This window comes from Tigriopus californicus, chromosome 11 (assembly GCF_007210705.1).
Source record: "Tigriopus californicus strain San Diego chromosome 11, Tcal_SD_v2.1, whole genome shotgun sequence".
Taxonomy (NCBI): domain Eukaryota; kingdom Metazoa; phylum Arthropoda; class Copepoda; order Harpacticoida; family Harpacticidae; genus Tigriopus; species Tigriopus californicus.
In genome coordinates this window covers 9,524,217-9,537,274 of record NC_081450.1, presented here as the reverse complement: position 1 = coordinate 9,537,274, position 13,058 = coordinate 9,524,217, and the positions used below count along the sequence as shown (strand labels likewise).

Here is a 13,058-nt window from a genome sequence, read left to right as displayed (position 1 = left end):
AGGTGGGACGGCGTTTAACTAAATAAAAATCTGGTCTCTCTTGACGTGACACGATGACGCGATAAAATTCCCTTGACAGCCCTGCCCGACAGGAATCGAAGAGAGAGTTTTGCATTACTTTTCCATGAAATGAAGAGCGAGTTGGTGAGATTTCAACATGTTTTCGAGGATTTTTTTATGTTCGATCTCATATGGATTTGAATAGCTTTTTGCCAATCTTCCAACACAAACTGGTTCAGTGCAATTTGAGGTGGAAAGAACGAAGAACCCCAACAACCCATCACACCCATTCTTGCCTCAAAGAAAGCCTAGAAGTCGTAAAACATTATGACTGCTACGCTAAAATGGACCATAGGTAACCAGCAACCTTGTCTTGTGCTTCAATTCCTTGTTTACTGTAAGACCCTTTTGAGTCTAGTGGTTCGGATATCAAGTTCAGATTAAAAAGTGAATTAGATCTGATTTTGGCTTAAGCGATCAAAGAGAAAATTTATTTCCAATACTTTGTTTTATTGACAAGACAGATTATTGGAGAAAGCACACAATTGGGTTACTTAACATTCTGGGTTCTGACATGTGAAGAAAAAAATATATCAAGTACGAAATCACAAGAGAATTCATCATGAGCATACTCGTATCACAAATTCATTTGAACAGATCTTTCAATGCGATGTACAATTGGAATACATCAGAATATATATATAGGAATAAAATCAAGGCTTTCAAAACAAAAGTAAAATGAGCACTAATTGGATATGACATTGTCAATTCCGTAAATCAGTAGAGTGGGAGGAAGGTCTTTGGTGAGGATCTGAAGCAATCTCATGTAGGCCTGATCCACCTCCGGGCTTCGATTTCGATACGGTGGTCGATTTAGACTGATGATCGTTACTGCCGAGTGGATACTAGACGACACTATCCGCTCATTCATAGCCTTCATGTAGTCATCCGAGATGGACAAAATATCAAATGCGGCTTTTCCTTCTCTCAGACGAGAGGGTAACTGTCCCCCGGCTTCAGTTTGCGAGATGTTGAGATCTTTGCGAACGCGTTTGGTGTTGATTCGAATGTTGGTCAAAAGAAGGTCAAGTTTGTCGGAGAGCTCCACGGCCGCCGCCTCATCTTGAGGGCTTCGGATCAGGACCCTCAACGTCAAATGCTTCCACCGAGACACTCGAGTGACCAAACTAGCCATGGTAAGGATGAAAGTGGTGCAATTGGTGGCTAATGTGGTGTTAGGGCCCGAGAAGAAATCCACTAGCCACACATCCATATGAATCGGTTCAGTGGGCCGAGTGGTTCGTCCGAGGCGATTGCGGGGAAACAAACTGCTATGATTGAGCTGTTGAAAATGCCGATATATACACAGATTTTTTCCCAACTTGATCACATCGCCCACAATGGACAGATACTCGGAGGCTGTGGGGGCACTTGACCGCTCATCAGGAGCTTGAAGGGCAGGAAAAAGATCATCCAATTCCCGGTCAGCGAATTGAGAGTTCTTCAATTCGTCGATTTCATCATCTTGAGTCCTGGGGAAGCCCATCATAATCGTATTGGGCTTCATCACACCCAAGCCTGCCAGGCAGATCAGGTTCTGGATGCCTTCGCGGAGGGTCTTGGCCAACGTCACTTCCACAAAAGCCTTGATCTTGAGCTTATCAATCACACTTTGGTACCGAGACATTTCACCCATCACGGGATCTTTGGCGATCATGTTGATATCGCCCATCACCACGTGACCGATGAAATACATGCCCGACTTCTTCATGGCATTGGTGAAGTCCATCAGAGCACAAGACTTTCGCACATTGCCCACCAGGAGCAGAATATGGGGTCGCCAATATTTCACATGACGCTTGTTGGGATGCAAGAGCAACAAGTACTTGCGGACGGTGTGAAATATGATGCCCTGGCTCAACGATCCCCAATCGTTTTGGTTGGTGCGAAATATGTGAAAGAGCACCATAATAAAGACCAATAAAACAATACATACTAAGCTGAAGTTCAGGCTAAGAGCGAACATCATGCCACCCGAAGACACGGCTCCAATGATGCAAGTCCCTACGTGGAAGTAGTCGAACGAGGGTCTGAAACTCGGTGGTTTGGCCCATTCAAGTCCAAGACAGGCTAAGTTAACCACCATGTACGAGAGTAGGAACAAAAGCGAGCACAGCTTAGCGATTTGGTTCAATGAGCCCACCAATAAAATCAGTTGGACGCAGATGTATGTGAAAATCACGGCCAAATACGGATTCCCACCCATCATCGTCTTCGTCAGCCACGGACTGAGGTGCGCTCCGAAGAGCGAGTCCTTACCCAAAGCGTAGAGAACCCGACTAGCCCCAATGAGGCTGCTGGTACTGGCACAGAACGTGGTGACGACGGTGCCAATGGCCACGATGGGCTTGAAAAAGACGAATTCGGACATGAACTGGCAGTCGTAGTAGAGGAGCCCTCGGTCGCAAGTCATGGCCGTCAAAATGAAGACGATCGTGTAGATCGATCCCGTGAAAGCGCAAGCACTCAGCGTCCCATAGGGAATACTGCGGGCCGGCTTCTTCAGGTCACCCGACATGTTCGCGCCCGCCATGATGCCGGTCACGCCGGAAAAAAGGACAGCGAACACCGTGCTAAAAGAGACCTCGGCCTGGGAGTCTTCACAATCGGCTTGAAAGGCGGGCATTAAATTTTGGTTGGTTAACTCGACGATATCCGACCAGGGCTGAGACACAAGCCCGGAAAACGATCCATTGAAGACCTCGGGCGTGCAGTTCGTTTCACAGACAGTGCGGTTGTATTGGAAGTCCTGGGCGAAGGGCGTGACATAACTGCCGATGGTGAGCAGGGTGGCGATCACCACGACCAAGAGCAGGACACCGCTGGTGCGCCCGAACATGTGGGCGCCCACCATGCAAATCAAGAGATTGACGCCATTGATCAACGACGTGATCATATAATCGAACCACTTCTCCGAGAGGAAATGTTTTTGCCACACGCCAAATTTGGTGAAGTTGTTGACCAATCCCTCCACACATCCGGTGGCGTAGAGAGCACTAGCGAAGACATTGGCCCAAAAGAACAAAACGCCCACCGCCCCGCCTAATTCCGCGCCCAAGGTGCGACTGATCATGAAATACACGCCACCGGCCTCCAAGGCGCCATTGCTGGCAATGGCCGATATCGACAGCACCGTCAAGCACAAAATGCCGTAAGACAAGGCCAACGAGCCCAAGGACACCAGCAAGCCGGCATTGCCCACGATGTAACCCACGCGAAGAAACAGCAGGGTACTGAACATGGACAAGGATACGGGGCAGAACACGCCCGCAAAGGTGCCCAAGGTGCGATTCAGGCCGACGAAGGGCGTCACCAAGTGGGCTATCTCCTCACCATCCTCGTCAAAGTCGTCGTGGTCGAGGTCTTCTGCCAACAGCGGCGATTGGTCATCGAATTGAATGGATGCACATCGACCCGTTTCATCGGTGACCTCCATAGTGGGCACGGGCACGGGTGGAGCCGCCATTATGAACGGGTGGCTAAGAACGGAGGCGACGCGTCAGAATCAACCAGCCAGAGCGAAAACCACATATGCACACAAATATGAAACGCCCCTTGAGGTGGCTAGAGAGGGCGGAGAGAGCGGAGAGGGCTGACTGGCCGGTTCGTCCCCGAATTTCCAGAGCCACAGAGAGGGATATCCTTGGCGTTCGACACTCGATCCTCGGACTCCGTATGGTCCGTCTAAGTGACTGAATCTCACTCACTGAGGATTGAGCGAGAGCTCAAGGGTGAACACTGAATGAACAGTGAACACTGCCCACGAACAACTGCACCAATTGGGGGGGGGTTTGCTCTTACTTGCACTGATGTGCTCATACTCACTCACTCACTCACTCACTCACCGGGTTCGGAGGGAAATCAATCAAGATCGAACGCAAAGGTAGGGGCCTCAGATGGTGGGTGTTTCTGTAGCTCACTCACTCCTACTGACTGAGGTCATTTCTCTCTCGATCCGCATTCACCTAGGTTGTTGCTCTGGCCAGCTCGTAGCTTAGAACTAACATACATTCGAATGTGTATAAGAGGTTGTGTCGACCATGGAGCCTGGTCTCCCGATGATTTTCCCTGGACATGTTGGCTTTTATTTCCGAAGCCGGTCACAGGAGGTCGGCCGACCCGATGGCACGATGATGATGGGCCGGAGGGTTGACCCTCCATCTAGCATATCCGATTGATATGAAGACCAACAGATTAGGATTTGTCAGCTGGTATATAGCTAGTAAATCATATTGTAAGGCCAACTTTATTCATTCGGTATTGGCCAGTTTTTTGGAGAGTTAGCCGAGTGACTCAAATCACTCAAATTCATCACTCATCAGTGTTGTTTTAGGTTAGGTCTGGTTTTTCACGGGCTTTTCTAACTACTACAATGCCATCCTCATTACTATTAAAATGAAACGTTGCCATTCGTCCATTTGGTACCTTTTGATCTTTATGTGCAGGACTTGAGTAACGCCACTAATAACGCGCTACTTTTCTGCCAAAGTAACAGTATCGGTCACGGACCTGTTTGACCTTTGGCAACCCTGCTGAACTCACTACGCTGCTCATCGAAGTTTCCATTATTTTGGAGGACTAAGTACTGCTGAATCTTTCAAGGACGAGATCTGCTCAATATATTTACCCCCATTATCTATGAGTGGAGTGTTCAAAGGCGGTTGCTTGATATGGAAGGCAAAAATAGCCCCCCCCCCTCGAACGTGGTGTTGTTGCCTGTTTTGGAAAGTTTATTTGCAAATTTTTGTTTGCATTTGTTTGATTTTTTATGCAAATTTGCTGTCAATAAAGACCGTATTTATCTGCAAGTTTTGGCCGGCCCTAGTTTTTATGCTAGGAAAAAATAAACGGGACAGAAACCACAAACCGAAATGTTTTTGGTTAGCATAGAATCAACATATTGGGGTTGTTTGAGCAACATAAAAACGACATATTTGGGCCAAAAATCCAACATACTTTGTCGGAGCCCTAGTGATAAGCATAAAAGAGAGACTGGTGGCAATATTGAGCTTTTGATGCGGAGAAATGGACATTATAAAAAGGACAGGCCTGAAAATGGGGTTGACAACATATCTGTCAATAAACGACCCTTCAACCTGAATAATTTGCTTTTCCTATCATGGATTAAGCTTCTTATCCAATCGAGAACTTTGCCTTGCACCCTAATGTCAAGAAGTTTGATCAACAAAAGGCCATTATCAACTTTATCAAAGGCCTTGGCAAAATCAATGTAAATAACATCATCCGACTTGTGTCTCTCTAGTTCCTCAATGATCTGTTCTTTATGCTCAATCAGTTGGGTAACTGCCAAAATGTCCTCGGAATCCATGCTGACTTGGAGGAAAAACTTCATAGACGTCAGGAGAACTCGAAAGCCTCGAGACCCTGATGGCCTCCAAAGTATCTTGATCTGTGACTTCTAGATCATTTCACCGTCCAACTTGACTAGCCTCGTCAGTCTCAACAGAGTCGTCTTTAGAACAATGAGTTGTTGCTGTTAAATACTGTAGAGTTGAAAACATTCCACCAAGACCGGATCTCTAAGCTTGCTAGCCATAACTTTTACATTGTTAATGGCTTCATATTCACCATCGACCTCAAACGGTCCTTCATGATGTTTCATCTTCCTATTAGAGTTTGCATAAGGGAAAACAGCCTATGAATTCGACCTTCTCTCCTGAACCAGTCTGCTCTCGCTTTTCAATTGGTCTTTTTCAATGGAGGCCTTAATCTTAAGTCCAACTTTTTTAGACTAGCCGCAACTACTGTATTCTAATTGCTCAGAAGACTTTTTTTCAGTTTGCAACTCTTTTTGAACAAAATCTTCCTATATTTCGAAATTTGTGTCCGTGTCCCACCTTTCGGAACACATTCAGAGATTGCTAGATTAGAGCAAATTATCTCTTTAAAACTGAGATCTGTTTATCTACGGTTGCATCTATGGACGATTCCTGTTTCAGAATTGAAACCAGAGGTGAGTCTAGGATTGACCTTGTAGTGAAGCACTTTCTGTATATAACCTGTTCGCCTCTCAAAAATAAATGAATTGGAATACGAAACTCGCTTGTTCTACAACCTCTCCGTGTCTGATGGAGCCGTCAGATGGATGTTCCACGAAGATCTAGGCTTGTAGCATGCAGGCTGCAAAAAGGGTCTTGATTTTTACAACTCAGAGCGCAGAGCACAGACAGGATCGGATTCGTTGCGTGATCTGTGCTGTGCATTTTTGATGGCCAATTTTGAAAATGTCTTTCTACATTTCATCACCACAACGAATGAGACCATTATGACCCTCTGAGATCCTTCGGGAACAATCAACCCATTCAGCAGGGTATTCCCAAAGGAGCTGGCGGGGGTAGTGCAAATTACCTGTTTACTTTTGCGCTCTACGACCAAAGCTTATCAGTAGCGACCTGAATGTTTTTCTAAAAACTCGCCAACATTGGCATAACAATACGGCCCAGATGAAAGATTATCAGTTATTCGCTCCCGTTGTGCTCTACCTTGCTCCTTTTGCATTTGATTTGGTAGGCGCCTCGTACCTCTGAATTAAAGCAATGGTCAGTTTTGATCTCAATCGAACGTCTATGTCAAAAGTTATGAGCATTTAAAACTCAGACCAGGGAGGGCGCAAATTAAGCGAGCCAGCACCACGTTGGTGAAATCTTACCAATGAGATGCCTTAGCAAGTCATTATCTGCCTACTGTCATACTGAGTGTCAGGACCTCATTGCTTTTGACTCAGGCGTTCGATTGAGATCAAAATTGGCGAACACTTTTTGAGCTAACTAAAGCCCAACTTGTGTGAAGGAAAATGTATTCGGTTCATCTGGATAAAGGATACGTTTCCCCCACCCTACCGTCTCCGTCCAGTGATGACGTCGTCCTTGGCTGACCACTTTGGCGAGCGTATTTTCATACCGGTTAACGTTCAAGCCTCTAACTCCGAGGTGAGAGTTCTTAAAAACAGGTCTCAGGTCTAGTGCTTGTAACCTTTCCATAATTAGAGGCCGGTGTTCATCTTTGAACTTGAACTTAGCCAGGCCGATCTTTCTGGCCGGTTTTACTTTTGAGCACACCGGCTTTTGAGTTATTGTTGATCCTTTCTCTATAAGATGAGGATATGACATATTACTAGGTGTCACATGGACAAACTGGATCAGATCCAAAAAAATTACCGAAAAAGTAACGCGATAGCGTTACTGTTACTTTTTAGAAACAGTAACGCGCTACCGTTACCGATACTTTATTAAAAAAGTAACGCGTTACCGTTGCCGTTACCCGTTACTTTTGCAGAAAAAAGAGGGACTAAAACTGCAAAAAATCGTTCATGCAATTTCTTAACGTTTAGACTCCGATGATTATTCATTTGATCCCATCAATGGCCAGTACGTCATTACATTTGAGATGGAGTAACGCGCTACCGTTACCGATACTTTATTAAAAAAGTAACGCGTTACCGTTGCCGTTACCCGTTACTTTTGCAGAAAAAAGAGGGACTAAAACTGCAAAAAATCGTTCATGCAATTTCTTAACGTTTAGACTCCGATGATTATTCATTTGATCCCATCAATGGCCAGTACGTCATTACATTTGAGATGGAATTTAAAAAAAAAATCTGGTAGGAAATGTTTACGCACTTTTCTTTCCCTCGTTTATAAAAGAAAATAGTAACGGTAACGGGAGGGCTAGAAACCCGTTCAGAAAAGTAATGCGTTACCGGTAGCGTTACTTCAATGTAACGGCGCTAATCTAGCCCTAAATCAGGGTCATTAGAAAAGACCAAGTCCAGAACGTTATTCACTCTGGTGGCTTCACCAACATGCCGGGAGAAATTGCGCAAGATCGCAGACTCCTCAAGCTTTTAGAACGACTAACTGATATCCAAAAGCGTGAGGGATTCAAACAATGCAATTCTTACGAATATTCTGAAGCGATACATTGGAATCCTCTTCACGTCAAACAATGCCCTTTTCCACTTCCTCGGAATTTTATTGGTATCTTGCGCAAATTAGCAAATCTGGTAAAGAAAAAACCTCGTTTGCAAACGTTTTGCAAGAATCCATTTTACATACTTGACAAGATATCTGAACCCTCAGTTCTCACCTTGATCCCACTGATCCCGCCCTACTTTTGAACTTTTTCGACTAACCCAGACTTTAAAAGGAGAAGTTTTAGAGTGTTTAGACAATGGTCACCATTTGTGAAAAAGAAAAAGGTAAGACCGTTTTGTCCCCACCAAAATATGCATTTGTAAAGGTTGTGGTGAAAACCTGCATTTTTATCATCTGACATACTTCTTCAATTGTGAATCAAATTGATGCAAGACATAGCAAAATTCAAAAAAGATTAACAAAACCACCCAACAAATGTGTTGGGTGGTTTTCGACACATTATCGTACACATATCGATCGACACATATCGACACATCTCGACACATTATCAAATGTGTCGAGGGTATACGTAGGGGAACAAAGTAAAATACGAATATAGAAGGCGTTACTTTGACGAAATTTAGCTTTTGATCATTAAAACTTTACTTTGTCTCATTTTGCATAAGGGCTGGCAAGAAATGGGGAAATATGAAATACTACAGTATCAATGTGTCAATTCGCATAGATCTTAGCCCGCACAAAAGAGATGACACTCGCTGACCGACGAAAGGACGATACGAGCTTTCCTAGATTCCGCAACCAACCTCGTGGAAAAATAATGCCGATTATATAAATTGATCCACATGCATTTGTTTTGTCATATTTTAGCAAAAACTTTCACATAATGAGTGTTCATGGTAGTAGCAAAAAAGAAAATATTTTTTGATCCCTGGTTTAGGCTGCCACAAAAGACCTTTGGTTGAAACCAAGAAAATAGCCTTCTGGCCTTTCAAAACCAGATTCGTTTCTATTGCACTTCTGGCAATTGGTAGATGCTCACTCATAAAATGTCCCGCTTCCGTAAAAACTCCTTGAGGGTTGGGGCGTTTTATCTATGTGATGGCCATGCTATAATTCTATTGATAGACTATTTAAGGCAAAAAACTCTCAACTCTAATACATCGGACTAATTCAAAACCAGTCCATATAAGTCCATAAGTCTGTAAAGGATTAGTCAGACTTTTAGTCCGTTTTTCTTTTGCTGTAATAATTTTCAGTGATTTGTTCTTATATTACGTTTGCCAATATATTTGCCATTGGGGGTCTACATGGCCAATTTATTAGCCATTTTGTTGTAGGTGGTGTGGCAATTTAGCTTAGCCTCAATTGAGCACATGGAAGTAATCATGATTCCCAACTCCCAGTGTCTTCTGACAAACGATATCCATCGTTGACTGCCCTTGGCTGGCTCCTCGCTCAAGGGCTAATTGCCAGAGCCCATGGGACCCACTGTACAGTGGATCTGATGTCATGCTCGAAACCGCCCTTATGACTCAAGCTGGGCTGAAATTCCCGGCCACCCTGATTGTCAACCTCAACATGGCCAAAGTGGATCCATGAAAGCCAAAATGTCCAAAAATGGCTATTTCTGAAACTCAGAGGGATGACGTTCTTGTGGAATTCCCATGGTTTCTAGCTGAGAAGCCTGATTTCAGTTTGATGTCAATGGCATAGACACCTAACCGCAGCCTAATGACAGGATATCAAGATTATTGAGGCGTTGATAATCGGTCAGTCGGCGTTTGGCCGCCAATGGCGCTGGTGAGCTGGCAACGCTGGTTATCAACAGTATCATCCTCATCATCATCATCATCATTCTCATCTTTGGACGGACAGACTTCTTGCTTCGCGGTTTCTCGATCGATCATTCATTAGCTCAGACGTGGAATTGAAGCTTATCGGCCGGCCCCCACCTCGTCATCGTCCCGCCCCCCTGGTCCGCCTGGTTTATCGTCCCGGATCGTCTGGGTATCTGGGTGTGTGGGTCGACGACTGGCCCGGCAAAATGGCCTTCACGTTCGCCGCATTCTCGTACATTGTGGCGCTCATCGTCGACGCTTTCCTTATCTTCTTCGCCATATTTCACGTAAGTCTCCCGTCCGTCCGGACACGGGTCCGGCCCGAGCTAGGCCCTTCCTTCTTGCGTTGCTACCTACTATGTCCAATGGGATTTGATGTGGGTTACAGATCATCGCGTTTGATGAGCTCAAGACGGATTACAAGAACCCGATCGATCAATGCAGTTCCTTGAACCCGCTGGTGTTGCCGGAGTACATCCTCCACGTCTTCTTCAACCTCTTGTTCTTGGTCGGGGGTGAGTTCTTCTCCCTCTGCCTCAACATCCCGCTCATCGCCTACCACGTCCACAGGTAACACCGGCTACGCACACGCCATCTCCGGATTGGTGATGGGGATTGGAATGTTATTTTTAATCGGGAGGACTGGCCTTCATTCTTCTATATCAAAGATGAGCCTGACAGGTACGCTGAGCTTGAGTTTTATTTGGCAGGTACATGCATCGCCCGGTCATGAGTTCGCCCGGGTTGTATGACCCCACGAGCATCATGAATGCCGACACGTTGAACAAATGCCAGCGAGAGGGCTGGATCAAGTTGGCGTTCTACTTGCTCTCGTTCTTCTATTATCTTTACGGGTAAGTCCATGATTAGTCCAGGTTACGAGCCCCTCGACAGGCTGGCTTGACTTGTGCGCCCGATGTCTCTTTTCAGCATGATCTACTCGCTGATCTCCACCTAGGACCCCTATGAAAAAAAAGAGGACCACCCAGCCACCGACACGGATGACCCTGGGACCTGACACCGCCCGTGGCGCGGATTGGCCATGCACTCGTAATTGTGTTTTGTGATATTTCATGTTTTCGCCGCCCAAGCCACTCTTAGACGGCAACTCCTCCCCCCATTACCTAATCATAATCATCCACCCGATCGGTTCCTCGTTCGCATTTGCCAATAAACCAGTTTATTTCGCACGTGAGCGACTATGGATTCATTTTCATCCGCGATATTGTTATCAAAGCCAGCAGGGTCACCACCATGGTAGCCGTCTTGATGGGCCACTGAGGTGAGCCGTCATCCAAAGTAGGCACGGATACGATTCCCGGGAATCCAAACAAAGGCTCGCCCGGCATCAAGCGCAATGAGAGGCCCGTCAAAGCGGCCCCGATGGCCCCGAATTTATTCACATGCTGGGGGAAATGGACGGCTCCGAGAAACAATGGGAACACCAACACAAACCCCCAATCACCGGCCAAGACCCAAAGGCCGTAGACCGTGTCCGTGTGAATGGCTAGTACGGTGGACATCACCGCTAGAAGAATCACGCTCAATCGGAAAGCCGTGGCTGTATGCTTTTCGTTCTTAGTAGAAGTTAGGGGTCGCACAATGTTGTGGGAGATGTAAGATGCACCCGCCAAGATGGATGAATCCACACTTGACATCACAGCCGCGCTAAAATGAAGCAAGCCAACGTTACCAAATCAATTGAACTTGTGTTTCAAGTCGAAATTGGCTTCTCCTACCTTAAACTGCCCATGACCACGTAGGTCACCATGCGGGGGGTACATTGGTAGATTATGAGAGGCAAAACGAGGTCCGATTGGTCGTCAGGAACCAAAGTTTGATTCGATGCCGTGCCCATGGACCAAGTCTTGGCCGTTATCCCCAGAACCACCGGCGGGATCAGGCAGGTCAACGAGAGCACACTGGCCATCATCGACATCACAACCGCTTGTTGGGTGGTCTTCATGGAAAGGGCTCTTTGGTAATAGGGCTGCCACGGGATCCCCCCCAAGAGTACCAACATCCACGTGTCCAAGTAATGTGGCACTTGTGCCACCTGGATGGTCCCCGTCCACGTGACCAAGGACGTGTCGAAGACCGAGACATGCTCACAAAACAGAGCAAAGGGCAGGGCGGCGAGCAGCCCGAAAAAAATCAAGACCAATTGAATAGCATCCGTGTAGACCACAGCGTACATGCCACCCAAAAGGGTGTAAGCCGTGGCAAAGACAGCACTCACAACGATGGTCACGCGTTTGTCCACGCCCAACAAGACCTCTAATGAGCCTCCCAAAGCCGATAAGACGGCCGCTGTCCAGCAAATATCTCCCAAGCACGAGGGCAAGTACACGAGGGCCCCCGTCAATTCCCCATAGGCCTCTTGAAGGCAATCAATCAAAGTCAAATGTGCCCTAGGGTTTTCGCGGATCTTTCGCACGAAAAAGCAGGCATTGATCACCATGCTCAAGCTGTATCCAATGGGCGCAATGCACCAAAGTAACCCATTCCGATACACCGCCTCCGCGCTGCCATTAATAAAGGCTCCACCCACTTCCGTGGCCACCAGACTGGAAATCCCCATACCAATGCCAATACCACGGTTGGCCAGTATCAAATTGGAGCCATCCGTCACTCCCGGTACCGAGCGAAGTTTTCGGAAGGCCGCCAAGCCTCCCAAAAAGATGATCCCATAGAGAACTAGAACCAGACCCATGCCAATCAAGTCCATATTGAGACGTACGAGACTACAAGTCAAGGGAAGGGCGAACCAATAGAGGGAGGTGACCGAGGTGACACAAACCCTTGGGCTACGAATGGATGCCGGAGAAATTCCTGAAGACTTGCTGATTGGGCATTTCTTCTCGGATAACTCTATCCACTCTGCCCACCCGAGCACACTCCTTCTTTAAGTCTTGTGGCGGAAACATGTTTTGATCGTGCCATGCTCTTTTTCCCGTAGAGACCTCGTGGCCGGCTCTTCCTGTTCGAAGGACACTTCCCTCCCGGTTGAGGCCTGTACATACATTCAGTCGAAACCCGAGATCACCGCCTACTGCCCTTCCTCCCCTGGCGACTACTACACGCTAATACGCCAAAAAGTGCCGGCAGACCGGCAAGTTCTGACTTTCTTTTCCTCCGAGTTGTCAGATTTGTACAATAGAGAAGAGCTCTTTCCTAGGATAAATGTTCTTTGTTCATCAGATTTCGGTAAATGAGGCATGTCGTGAAAGACGAGTTAGGGAGGTGGCGGACATGCCAAGCTCTT

General features: G+C 46.5%; 3 protein-coding genes across 3 annotated transcripts; 1 reads left to right on the top strand and 2 right to left on the bottom strand.

Annotated features, from left to right (window-relative positions):
- Positions 1-462: 462 nt before the first annotated feature.
- LOC131890564 (solute carrier family 12 member 9-like) lies at positions 463-3,830 on the bottom strand. Its single transcript, XM_059239934.1, has one exon. It carries the CDS (start codon positions 3,524-3,526, stop codon positions 746-748), a length of 2,781 nt encoding a protein of 926 aa, XP_059095917.1. The 5' UTR covers positions 3,527-3,830; the 3' UTR covers positions 463-745.
- A 5,950-nt stretch (positions 3,831-9,780) lies between these two features.
- Positions 9,781-10,983, top strand: LOC131890578 (protein cornichon-like). Its single transcript, XM_059239951.1, has 4 exons — positions 9,781-10,080; positions 10,182-10,363; positions 10,504-10,647; positions 10,724-10,983. Exons 1-4 carry the CDS (start codon positions 10,000-10,002, stop codon positions 10,749-10,751), a joined length of 435 nt encoding a protein of 144 aa, XP_059095934.1. The 5' UTR covers positions 9,781-9,999; the 3' UTR covers positions 10,752-10,983.
- On the bottom strand, positions 10,951-13,003 carry LOC131890573 (high-affinity choline transporter 1-like). The gene is made up of 2 exons (XM_059239943.1): positions 11,533-13,003; positions 10,951-11,461 (listed from the first exon to the last, which is right to left on the bottom strand). Exons 1-2 carry the CDS (start codon positions 12,519-12,521, stop codon positions 10,993-10,995), a joined length of 1,458 nt encoding a protein of 485 aa, XP_059095926.1. The 5' UTR covers positions 12,522-13,003; the 3' UTR covers positions 10,951-10,992.
- Between the last annotated feature and the right edge of the window lie 55 nt (positions 13,004-13,058).